The following is a 14,112-nucleotide window of genomic DNA, read 5'->3' on the forward strand; positions in this document are numbered from 1 at the left end:
TTTATCATATTGTTGGATTTAGTCTGGATTGGAAGATTTTTCCTTACAGTCTCATACAGACATGCTTGCAATATGTGACGAAATGGAGAAACGACTCTGGTTCTAGTACGCATGTATTTCTAGTTGATGTGTCAATGCAATGATCATACCTAGATCATATCAAAGTTAAGGCAGGTTTTTATCACAGTCTACAGAATACTTTATGAGCCATATATACTTGAGCTCATCTTATGCACTTTAACTTTAGCTTGGCGCCATTCAGTATTATGTTCACTTCGTTCACACATTGGCGGGGAAGAGAATTGTTTCCTTGGGCGGGGGGGGGGGCAAAGCAAAAACAAAGAATTCCCATAAAACGGGGTTATGGAGGACATCGTTTACCTCCCTCACCCCTTATAGCTTGATCGTTTTGTACTATATCGGAATATGATAATTAAATACAAGTATTTTCGCGGAGGGATGTGTTTCTTACAGTGTTACATCCATATCCACAATTTTTTGGACCGAGTTCAATAGGGCTTGAACTGTAGGTCTACTACAAATTATGAAGGGCATAACTTAAAAGAATCTCTGTTTTTTTTCTCTCGTACAGAATCACATGCATACATCAATAAAAATTTTGTCACTATGCTAACAGAAACTTTTTTATATAGAGCTTACCTTCCTGAAGATATCATATGAAATATAAACTGTATTCTATTTAATCTCGTCTTTAAATTTACACATTATACCGCGATTGTTTCTGCTTTGTTGTGCAGTATGTTATTCGTACATCTCCAAGAGGAGGTCTGAACACCTGCAGACTTCTAACACAGGAGTACAGACTGTTACAAAAGAAACATTCCACCGCTTCCATGCCTCAAATGAGGCAGAAATTTAAAATAAATATTATAGCCAGACACATTATCTGAAGACTTAATCGTCAATTTAAGAACAGGCACTTAATCATAAACAAAAGAAAAAAATATCTTTTATTTCTATTTTCTAACACTAATAGAATACTGCTTCTTTGAGGCTTGAAAGTAATGTAATTTTCCCTAAGATAGGTTACTAGCCTTATCGTTATGTAGTCCAGTAGTGGGGCTGCCACTTTTAAGAGTTCTGACAAGTTTCGGGGGTAGTACCAACATAGCCCCCCATAACTCCGGCTACGTTTGTTCCACTAGATGCGTCATTAATTGTTTTCGGCGGAAAAGTGAAAAAGAAAAAAAAAATTACACATTTACGATAGATATAGATATCAACGAGGACAACAACAACGACTTGTAAAATACCATAGGTCATCAAGTGTGATAAATTGTGACAGCTTTGGTGTAAATCATGTAAACGTCTGTGTTTTCCGAGGAGAGAGGCTGAAATCTTTTGTGTACCGGTACGTAGGTTAAATTAGTTCGGAATAGTACAGGTTACGTCAAGTTATGTTAGTTTATATTAGGTTAGTAATAGAGTGTGGGAAAATATCAGAGATACTAACATTTTGCAGTTGAGCAGAGCATATATCATTATGAAACTAAGAAAAAGAAACCGCGGTTTAATGAAGATTGTTGCATGGTAGTAGAAAGAGGGAAACAGGCAAAATTGAAATTCTTACAGGATCCAATTGAGGAGAATAGAGATAATTATTTCAATGAAAGACGGAAAGCAAGTCGTATATTTACGAATAAAAAGAGAGGCTACTTGAAGGAAAAACTGGACAAGGTAACAACAAATTGTAAGACTAAAAACATTCGAGATTTATATAAGGGTATAACAGAATTTAAGATCAGATATAAGGCAAGGGTAAACGTGATCAAGGATGAGAATGAAGACTTGCTTGCAGACTATCATTCAATCCTGAAAAGATGGTAAAATTATTTTGGGGAACTACTAAATGTACATAGGCCAAATAGAAATGATTCAGACGAAATTCAAATACAAACTGCTGAGCCATTTATACCCGAACTCACAGTTTCAGAAGTCGAAATTGCGATAGAAAAACTGGAAAAGTACAAGTCTCCAGGTATCCATCAAATTCCAGCAGAATTAATAGACGACGATGGAAGCGCATTATCTAGCGAAATTGATAAACTTGTACTTGCTATTTGGGAAAAGGATATTGTACCAGAACAATGGAAGGGGTCCATAATCGAACCTATTTTTAAGAAAGGGGAGCAAGACTAACTGTGGTAACTTTGGAGGAATATCTCTTATGTTAACGCCGTACAAAATTTTGTCCAATATTCTTTTGAGAAGATTAACTCCGTATATAGACGAAATTATTGGGGATCATCAGTGCGGTTTTAGGCGGAATAGATCGACTACTGATCAAATTTTTGTATTCCACAGATATTGGAGACAAATGGGAGTATGGGTGTATAGTATATCAGTCATTCATGAATTTTAAAAAAGCATATGACTCGGTTTAGAGTGACGTTTTATATAATATTCTTATTGAATTTGGTATTCCCAAGAAACTAGTTTAATTAAAATGTTTCTCAGTGAAACTTACCACAGAGACTGTATAGGGCAGTTTATATCTGATGCTTTTCCAATTGAGTGCGGGCTAAAGCAAGGAGATGCACTATCACCTTTACTTTTTAACTTTGCTTTAGAGTATTCCATTAGGAAAGTCCAGGATAAGAGAGAGGGTTTGGAATTGAACGGGTTACATCAGCTGCTTGTTTCTGCAGATGACGTGAATATGTTAGGAGGAAATCGACAAACGATTAGGGAAAATACGGGAATTTTACTTGACGCAAGTAAAGAGATAGGTTTTGAAGCAAATCCTGGAAAGACGAAGTATATGATTATGTCTCGTGACGAGAATATTGCACGAAATGGAAATACAAAACTTGCGAGATTTATCTGTTCGAAGAGGTGGAAAAATTCGAATATCTTGGAACAAACAGTAACAAATATAAATGACACTCGGGAGGAATTGAAACGCAGAATAAATATGGGAAATACCTGTTATTATTCGGATGAGAAGCTTTTGTTATCTACTCTGCTGTCAAAAAATCTGAAAGTTAGAATTTACAGAACAGTTATATTACCGGTTGTTTCTCTATGGTTGTGAAACTTGGACTCTCACTTTGAGTGAGGCACCGATATTAAGGATGTTTGAGAATAAGATTCTTAGGAAAATATTTGGGGCTAAGAGGAATGAAGTTACAGGTGAATGGAGAAAATTACACAACGCAGAACTGCACGCATTGTATTCTCCACCTGACATAATCAGGAACATTAAAACCAAACGTTTGAGAAGGGCATGGCATGTAGCACGTACGGACGATTCCGGAAATGCATATAGAGTGTTAGTTGGGAGACCAGAGAGAATGTGACCTTTGGGGAGCCCGACACGTAGATGGGAGGATAATATTAAAATGGATTTGAGGGAGGCGGTATATGATGATAGATTCGATTAATCTTGCACAGCATAGGGATCGAAGCCTGGCTTATGTGAGGGGCAATGAACCTGCGGGTTCCTCAAAAAGCTAAGTAATTACATCAATATAATGGATTTCTAGTTTCCAACGAGTTAACATATCAAGAATTTATATTGCTTGTCAAATTGTCTTGTGATTTTTGTAAATTTTATATTTCTATTTTTCTACTTATAGGTGGAAATAATTACTTCAATAAAATTGTTAGCAACGTTTGGGTCCCTAAATTTGGCAAGCCTACCGATAGAAGATCGATGACGCGATACCTATACGACGTCATCTGCGATGACAGTACTTCAAAATATGAATTTAATCGAGTGCTACCGCAACTTTCTCTCACCGTACACCATTTCACTGCCCCTTCTTCCATACATACCTTGCTCTATTTCTCACTTTTTCATCTACTTACTTTATTCTACAGATTACTTTATATTAAATAGGATATCTAAATTATGTTTAAATATGCAGGGATTCGATCCTAGAACCTTTCGTTTAATGAACCAATATCACAGCCATTATTCTACGAATTCGATCGTGAACAAACCTTTTAAAATTATGTTTACGCACAATAAATTAACATCAAATACTTCCAAATGTATGAACATATAACATTATTATTACCGGTATATAGTAGAACTGAATTCATTAGTTTCCTATTATCTTTATTACAGTTAATATGCCAAATTGATCACTAATTAGTGTGCTTTCTAACAATTTATAATATATCTTGAGTATATACCTAGATTATTTTCACGTGTTAATTAACTAGATTTCCCTTGTTGAGTAGTTAATTAACACGAGAAGGCAATATAAGTGCTACGTATTCCTAATGTATAATATTATAAAATCTAAGAAGTGACTTATATTTGGTTTAAGTTCATCTTACATTCAGTCATGGACGAACTTTAATAAGGAGGCAATTTATAGCAGATATGTAAGTAGTGCCTAATGATATTTTATTATAGCTCACGTCAAGTAAAGAGTGAAGCGATGCTTGGACAGCGTATTGATAGAATTTCTAATTGAAAACATCTGTACTGCAATAGCTGACAAGCTGAACATTTTCAACTGTGTTCGTAAATAAAATGGGGAATTTGGATAAACGACAGATGTATTGTATGTGTATGACGTGTTTATTGATTATTACAACAAATTGAAAATAATCAACTGCATTCTTTTTATCCATACCAAGTATGTAAAAGAATTTATTGTAACACTAAGTAACAATTCTATGAGAAAAACAATGGAAATATAACCTAATACAAAATTTGGTAGGAACAGTGAAGATGTACTCTTAATGTTTTAATGCATAAAATTGTATTTCATGGAAACATTTTTTCCTCCAATTGTATGGCAAGAAAAAGTGACGTAATGAACTTTTCAATATATTTCAGGCAGAAGACTAAACAATGTCTGAGAACAAATTGCTTAGTAGACAGGTATACACGCGACAACTAATATTATATAATATTATAAATAAAAATACTCAATTACTCACAGCAAACATAATTCCTGTTGAAGATGTTGCTCCTTCCCAAACAGCAACAGCAATGATGCTGTACGTAGAAGAATAATTCTCATTGTATTTGTGTATTAAATCTTCCAATTTTACATAAAAGATTTGCACATCATATTAAAGCCGATCCACGTGTAACCAGATAGTCTTTTGAGCTTATCTTTACACATGAAACACATTCCAAAATTATCACAACTGAAAGGCATTTACACCCTTCCTCTTTTTTCTCCACATAGATCAATATTGTTAATGTAGTTTATCGTCTGATGTCTTCTTCTGCCCCCAACTCATCTCCGATTCACGATTCCTTCCAGTATATCCATCACTAGGCAGTTTCTTCTCAGCCAGTGACCCAACCAATTCCTTTACCTCTTCAATTTCAGTATCATTCTTTCTTCACTCACTCTTTCCAACACAGCTTATTTCTTATTCCGTGTGTCCCTTTAACCCGATCCATTTTCCTCCAGACATATTTTTAACGCTCGTATTCGCTTCTCTTCACTTCGTAGTAATGTCCATGTTTCTGCTCCAAACAATCACACACTCCATCCAAAGCACTTCATTAGTCTCTTACTCACTTCTCTTTCTAGAGGTCCAAAAAAGATGATCTTTTTTCGAACTAAAAGGTTCGTTGATCATTCCTATCCTCAATTTCATTTCCTAGCAACAGCTGATGTTACTGCTTATAGTACACCCCAAGTATTTGAAGACGACCAATTGTTCTATTGCCTCATTTGGAATTACTCTGACAATGGTCCTCGTCTTATTTGAATTTATGCTTATCCCATACTAGTGTTCACAGCTGTCATTGAGATCCAGTAGTCTCCTCTGCTGCTAACAACGCCATATCATCAACAAATCTGTTGTGGTTGATTCTTCTTCCTCCCGCAGTAAATCCTCATATGTTCTGAAAACATTTCTTCACATACAGGTTAACCCACTACAAAATCTAACACACAGAATTCTTTAAGATTTGAATCCTGATGGTAATCTGGTCAGACACACGTAGCATAATTTTGAAAGTGATTCTATTGAATTTCTGAGTTAGTTAGACACAATGGATGATGAAGAAACATTCTTGCTACAAAATATACGAGAAAACAGATTTATGATGATAAGAGAGAGTGAAGTAAACTTCAAGTGTCATGCAAGTTTCTAGTTAATTACGAATGCTCACCTTTCATTATATATATTTTATCAGTATATCAGTTCTCGTTTTAGTTGTCGTTCCCGGTTAATTGTGAACCAAGCCCAACAGTTTAATTTTCAGGACAGAGACAAACACATTCCACAAACACCGCATTACCAAGTCATTTCGTCGGTGTAATCGAAACCATATTTAAAATAGCCTTCCAGAAGAAACAGGTTTCAGAGATCAGACAACAAAGGCACCTCACTTAATGGTGTTCATTGCTTGTTAGGCTATCTGAGCGAAGAAACATTTACTACAAAAATCGTATTACAAAAGCTTATTACAAACAGACTTGAGCACATAATTAAACTACTCCTACTACCGAAACACAATTGACGAAGATACATTTGAAAGGTTTCTCGCCTGTATGCTGCCCTTCATGGTTTCTTAGGATAGTCGAATCTGAAAAACACCAACCACGAATGTAATATTTGAAAGATTTCCCGCTTGTGTGCTGCCGTTCATGGTTTCTTAGGACAATGGAATCTGAAACACACAAACTACGAATTTAACATTTGAAAGATTTCTCGCCCGTGTGCCGGCGTTCATGGTTTTTTAGGATAGTCGAATCTGAGAGACATATGCCACATATATCACATTTGAAAGGTTTCTCGCCTGTGTGCACGCGCACATGCGCTTTCAAGTGATGGAAGCGCGAGAAGCACTTACCACAAACATCGCATTTGAAAGGTTTATCGCCTGCGTGTATGCGTAAATGCACTTTCAAGTTGCCGGAGCACGAGAAACACTTACAACAAACATCACATTTGAAAGGTTTCTCGCCTGTGTGCCGACGTTCATGGCTTTTTAAGTCACCCGGTCGCGAGAAACCCCTGCAACAGACATCACATTTGAAAAATTTCTCGCCTGTGTGAAGGCGTTCATGGGTTCTTAGATGACTAGACTGCGAAAAACACCTGCCACAGATATCGCATTTGTAAGGTTTCTCGCCTGTGTGAAGGCGTTCATGGTTTCTTAGACCGTCGGACTGCAAAAAACACTTTCCACAAACATCGCATTCGAAAGGTTTCCCGCCTGCGTGAAGGCGTTCATGGCTTCTTAATTTACAAGACTGCGAAAAACACTTGGAACAAATTTCGCATTTGAAAGGTTTCTCCCCCGTGTGAAGGCGCACGTGGCTCTTTAAGTCACCCGGTCGCGCGAAACACCTGCCACAGATATCGCATTTGAAAGGTTTCTCGCCTGTGTGAAGGCGTTCGTGGCTCCTCAGATGACCAGACTGCGAAAAACACCTGCCACATACATCGCATTTGAAAGGTTTCTCGCCTGTGTGATGGCGTTCATGGTTTCTTAGATGATCGGCCTGCACAAAACACTTTCCACAAGCTTCGCATTTGAAAGGTTTCTCCTCTGTGTGAAGGCGTCCATGGCGTCTTAGATTACCAGACTGCGAAAAACACCTGCCACAGACATCGCATTTGAAAGGTTTCCTGCCTTTGTGAAGGCGTTCGTGGTTTCTTAGATGACCAGACTGCGAAAAACACTTTCCACAAACATCGCATTTCAAAGGTTTCTTGCCTATGTCCGTCGATAAATGGTCGTTCAGTTTTTCCGGAGACGAGAAACATTTTTTAGATGATTCTAATTCCAATTGCTTCTCACCTACACGAGTCCGCATAGCTTTTCCTGTGGAATCTGAATACTTGGGAATCTCGCATACAGTCTCGTTCTCTTCAAGAGAAAAACTGTCCAATTCCGATGTAACAGTCCTCTCAATCGTAGCTGCAATCCTGAAGTAAATGTACTATCAGTCTATGAAATAGTCGCAGTAAATATACATTCAATTATAGAATATTAAAAAAACAACCTATTTCATGAGAAGGAGCAATACGATTAAAGATACAAGCTTGTAATTAATTTATGAGTAACAGAAGAAGTATCAAAATATCTCAACTATTTGGATTTTACCTGTGCAATAAATTTAATAAGGATTACACAGCGTCAGTAAACACTTGTCGGGTTTGTTTTTAATAAACCTCTCTGTTCAAAGTCCCCCGTCTTTGAGTGGGCTAAATTATGCGATTATTTCGAAATTAGGGATTGCAAATGCCCAATATCTTTTTGTAGCTCTTACTATTGTGATATATAATCTTCATAGTTTTTAATTTTATCAATTTAAAATTAGGAAAATTTGCAGTGGAACATTACTGATTACATTTCGTTGCAAGCGTCATAATGAGAAAATTTGAATTGGTATTATCTCTAATTTGCTATTTGTTGTTTTGCGTAAGTTAAACTAGAAACAATGCTTTCAGAGCTCTCTACCAATGTAATTTACAACTGTACAAAATTGTAAGCATACTAAATAATTATTTTTCCGTTTAAATGATATTCTCGTACTCAACGATATGAATGCATTAATTGATTCAATTGAGAGAAATATTTGAAATGTCTGTAGCAAATTTAAGACTTGAATACTCTCCTAGTGCATGCATTATCCCTGACAAGTAGCTCTCACCTCATACGCGGATGTTGTCATTTCAAGTTATTTATAAAAAAATAAAAGGTTGCGCGCCTGGCAGCGAAACAGGGTGGCCCGGGTTCGAATCCCAATTGATCGGCAGTATGTATAGCTGTAAGCAATTTTTTCTTCCTCGAAACATAAGAAACTTCGATTGACAGATAATAATTTATTTATGTTCAGTTTTATGGATTCCACCTGCTAACGTAATATTACCTGATCTAGAGAATGTTATATCCAAAAATAATCGTTAAATATGAAGCGTCCGCAGGTGGTCATTCAAGTGAGAAAAATGTACCCTTGTGATATAAGAAAACTTGTTTCAACATTGCAATTGCAACAAACAAGCAATCAAGTAAAAGCTTAGGAAGTAACTAGCTTTCCTTGTTGTTCAGATTGTACACTGACTTTCAAAGACATCTGAGCTACGACTTTATGATCATGTAAGCGAATATTTCACTCACAGTATAAGTCAGAAGCAAAGATACGCAAAAAACAAACAAATTTTGAAACACTATCCTTCAGTCTCAAGAGGTTTCACCATTATTGGGGCGCTTATAAAGTGTCAGGGAAAATGATGACGTATGTCAAGCATCAATTATTATCATAATTGACAATATCTGCGGTTTCACGCTAAACCTAGTGTAGTTTTGCAATCAGCAGAGGGGGATGAAATATTGATTTCTATAATGCGGGTATAATTTGTCCAGAACGATTTACAGCACCGACTATTACCTTCGCCATTTGTTCAAAGAAGTAATAACTACTGAAGCCACACTTACACCAACAAATTATAGTTCAGTATAGATTAGTAGGGTCGGGTAGATATGTATTCACGTGCCAGTATATAGTTCATTGTTCCAATGTTTCGTCACACTATACAATTCAAGTAAAATAAATTATATTTTTGCCTAGAAGAATTTGCTATTTAATATAGCATGAGATACTCTTAATCTGTAAGCAAACAGTCATAAAATATTAAAATCATATCAGAAATATGCCAATTTTTCAGTAATGTTGATGGCTTAATAAATAATAAATAAATCAATGAGTAAATGGATAAATAAATAAATAATTAAATAAAACAGGCAAAATAATGTTACAAAGTTACTTTGCAACTGTGATTAACGATCTGCAGAAGAATGCTTGGAATGGACTCAATGTAGTACCGTAGTACATAATTTTCTAAGGAAATATAACAACTTCAATTATAAACAAGCTGTAGATATTAAGTTGGAGGGCTTCAATACCCTGGGCTGGAATATGAGTGTAAAGGTCCACTACTTGCATGTCCATCTATATTACTTTCCTGAAAATCTACGCATTTTTATTCAAGAACATGAAGAAAGGTTTTAACAGTACATTATGGCAATCAGATACCAAGGGAAGTGCAGTGAGAATGTGATGACTGATTATTGCTGGATGATTCAGACAGACAGTTCTTCTGAAGCTGCTTCTGGTCAGTCAAGCTAACAGACACTTCAAACACAATGAACTCTACGTGAAGACTCCCACACCACACTCACCTTTCCGTCAAAACTTCGTTGTCCTCTGCTGTTACTTCCACTCTTGGGTACTCATTCACTGCGTCCGAGTCAGTCTGCTCTTCCTAATACAGAGCAAATAAAAAATAAATAGCACAATGTACATTAACAAAAGCGCATCGAATTTAGATGCCACAGATCTGCATTTAAATTGTATTAGGCCTAGTAGAATTTTAGCAAATGGAGGACAATTCTTGGGGAAATTTTTCGGGGGGGGGGGGGGAATTCTTTTCCTTGTCGATCTGCGATTTTGAAAATTTTTCAAGATGTGGTATAAAAATGTGTAATTTAAAATCCTGTAGCGCAGTCATATAATCTAAAGCTGTTTTCTCTAACAGAAGGGGAAGGGAAATACAAATAAATGAGATAAATGTATATGCATTAACATATAAAATAAAATATTTTAAATTTTTTATGACTTATTTTTAGTCAACATACGGAGGAATGGTGAAAAGGAGCAAAAGATGTTGAGAACAGAATCAAAATACATATTATTCACAAACTGATCCAACACAACTTTTTTTTATTTGTTTTTTTTTTTTTAATTTATGATAGAAATTCGAAATTTAATGAGAGAAAATTATTCCGCTGCAATATGAGTGTCAAACATACAGTATTATGAATGTTTTCTTAATTTTATATTTAGAAGATACGAAATGATACAATATTATTACATGTTTTGATAAGATATCTAATCCAGGAAACATTTCTGTTTATAAAAACAAGTGAAATACGGTAGATTTTATGGTTGGTATTTCACTAATCTGGCTAACCCAGATGCGCATCTGGCATTCTCTTCTCTGTTCCTTGCACACCCACACTTTGTTCACCGAATGTTGACTTGTGCCATGTTTGAGATTCTGTCGCACACCAATGGATCACTTGAGTATGCACAGTCACGCTGGTGGAAAATGGCTGTTATAGAGAACTATTCAGATACTTATAATAGAATAAATTCTCTATGAACGAATAAGTCAATAATTTCTAGTCACGAATTTGGTGGATTTTGTAAGTGGTTTACAACAATTTAACAACTGCAATGGTTATCCAGCGTCTCAGAGAAGTGAAGGTGATAATGTCAGTGAAATGTGTCTACGGTTCAGTGCCGAAAGTTAACCAGCATTTTCTCTCATTGGGTTAAGGGGTAATACATGAAAAAACTTCAAACAAGTAACTTATCCCAACCTGTATCTGGACACCGATTTGCTAGGCTCACGGTCAGACATGTTAATTGTAACTCCACACTTTTGAACGAAATTGGTACAATCCCCATTTTTCTGAAAATGTCTAATACCAAGTCATTGTATGACCTCGAATTTTTACATTACCATGTATATAATGATTCGGTTGAGTTAGCTTTCTATAGTACTACTATGCTCATTAGATTTTCTTCCAATTTAGTCCATAAATTCTGCCAGGAAAAATCATTAAGTATACAATTATACAAAAGCTCCAATACACAAAGATCCCTTTGCTATGACAGTACTGAATATTATATCGTAGAGAAAAATATTGGTCAGAAAATTCGTTGAACAATTTTGTGAACTTCATAAATTTCCCGAGAATTTCAACTAAGTTGTAGTATAGTCATAACAAGTAAAGGAAATTCAAATACAATGTTTAGTTCTAGTAATTTAAAAATGGCAAAATAAAGTTTCTAATTTTACGTTTCTCTACCTGTACTAAAATTAAATGCAGTTCACTGACAGATTAAGAGTAAATAAAATATACAACAGTATCATGTATGCTGTATTTGCATGTATATATCAGAACATTTTGCAAAATTTAGAACCTATTCTGCAATCCACTCAAAATCAATTATAAGTCGTAAAAAAATTTACAAAATATCTTCTCTCTATGCGTGAGATAATATTCTACATAAGATACACTGCAAATACGTAAATACTTATAAACAAAAGGCGAAAAAAAATGAAATCACGAGATAATGTATGTACATACATCTAAAACAAAATCTTATATTTGTAAACGCTAAAATGTATTAAGAATTTTACACAAAGACACAGATAAGACAAAAAGCATTGTCCTCAAATGCACTGGGGGGAATGTGTAGCTTGGAAACGATTAAGAATATGCATACAAGCAATTCCGTTTTCATATCTAAAATAAAACGAGATAACACTCCAGAATTAGTTCCCTACAACATGACATATCTTGTAACACTAAATAATGATAAGTGTTTTTGTGTCTCTATCATAAAGTAAAATGCACTGCAAATACTGTTCTAAAGAGGTAGTATCTGTAACAATCAAAATAAAGATAAACACCGGAAGTAGAACTCAGTGCATTCCTTGTGCTGCACTCACCTCTTGTTCGAGTTTAACCACAGGGAACGAAATTGGCACGGGATCTTCCTCACATTTTATCTCTGATAAGAGATCAGAGCTCTGGCCCTCATATTCCTCTTTTATGCCAGTCACGTGATGATCCAAGAAATTTCGTTCCTGCAGTACAAACAGATGTCTTAAAAGAGCAATTGATTACAGGGTGTTAGAAGATGACTTTTAACTTTGCAAGTTGTTCTCTATGTGACGGTATGGCACAGAATAATAAATTATAACTCACAGCTTGTGTTTTACATTATGATGAATAAGCCCAGGATTTATATGCGCATGCATATTTTGATGCAAAAACATATTATATATGTCACTAACGTCTGTGACGATGAATACGCAAAGTTAACTGTGCATAAGTTTTTTAATATTTTGGGCATTACTGCATATAATATAGGCTACTACTGTGCATGATATTGTAGCAGTTTCAACATTGTTTAGATTAACAACAGTATTTGCGTAGTAGCGTAAAAAACAATAAGACACTGGATTGGTTTTGTTTGACTATACTCGAAAGCTACAAATCCCTTGTGTATGAAGAGAAGCTATTGAAAAACCACCACTGCTTGCTTTTGTTTCATTGAACTACTGCACAAAAGAAAATATTCCCAAACATCGCTACCTTACTGATTCTAACATCCCTAACCCCCTTTTCTATGCTTGGCTTATCAATTGAAACCGAAAAATGATTTTGAGACTTAGACAAACAAAGAGAAAAAAATGAATTTGTGTCCTTAAGGATAATATCAAAAATCTACATTGCGGGAATGTGTAGCTTAGCAACGATTAAGAATAAGGTATAACCTGTAACTTCGTTTTTAAATTTGAAATATAAAACCAGATAACAGTTCAACATTAGGCTTTGCTACAACATGACAAATAAAAAATATATTGTCATCAAATTTCTTCTATCTCTATTATCACACACTAACAAGCACTGGGAGTAATATTATAAAGAGATAGTGTCTGTGATAATCAAAAATACAAAAGAAGCACTGGAAGAACACAGAGTGCATTCCTTGCGTTCCACTCACCTCTGGTTCACGTTTCACCATGGGGAACGAAATTGGCATCGGATCTTCATCAATTTTCACCTCATTTGTAAGAGCATGTCCCTGGTCCACATATTCTTCAGAGTAATAAGACATCTTTGCGTAGGCCTACGTATAACAGTCGTTTAATTGTTGCACGTTCTACCCTAATTCATCGTAACCAACGAGTTATAATATTGATACTCGTTGATCGTTACGATACAAGGTGATCAGGGATGACTAGATACTTAACGAAGTTTTTTCAGACGGACGTGTTCAGACAGACTATCGAGGTTCTGAATGGCTGTAAATTCATGTTTTATTCCTCTTTATAAATATTTAAGGTCCAAGAATCAGTCCCTTTTTTTCCTTACCGATAGGGTTATTTTACAACGCTGTACCAACATCTAGGTTATTTAGGGTCTGAATGATATGAAGGTGATAATCCCGGTGAAATGAGTCCGTGGTCATTTCTGACCGTTACCACAGTCTAATACATACAGTCACGAAACTTCAACACTTTTTCTGCCAACATTCGCGACACTAGCGCCCAAGCGGCAGGCAAGGCACTGGT

The 14,112-nt window shown here is 35.6% G+C and overlaps 1 protein-coding gene across 1 annotated transcript; it reads right to left on the reverse strand.

Annotated features, from left to right (window-relative positions):
• Window positions 1–4,106: 4,106 nt before the first annotated feature.
• On the reverse strand, window positions 4,107–13,844 carry LOC138691628 (zinc finger protein 235-like). The gene is made up of 4 exons (XM_069813798.1): window positions 13,542–13,844; window positions 12,481–12,618; window positions 10,139–10,221; window positions 4,107–7,881 (listed from the first exon to the last, which is right to left on the reverse strand). The coding sequence occupies exons 1-4, from the start codon at window positions 13,653–13,655 to the stop codon at window positions 6,639–6,641; spliced, it is 1,578 nt and encodes a 525-aa protein (XP_069669899.1). The 5' UTR covers window positions 13,656–13,844; the 3' UTR covers window positions 4,107–6,638.
• Window positions 13,845–14,112: the final 268 nt, after the last annotated feature.

Source organism: Periplaneta americana, chromosome 16 (genome assembly GCF_040183065.1).
Source record: "Periplaneta americana isolate PAMFEO1 chromosome 16, P.americana_PAMFEO1_priV1, whole genome shotgun sequence".
Lineage (NCBI taxonomy): Eukaryota > Metazoa > Arthropoda > Insecta > Blattodea > Blattidae > Periplaneta > Periplaneta americana.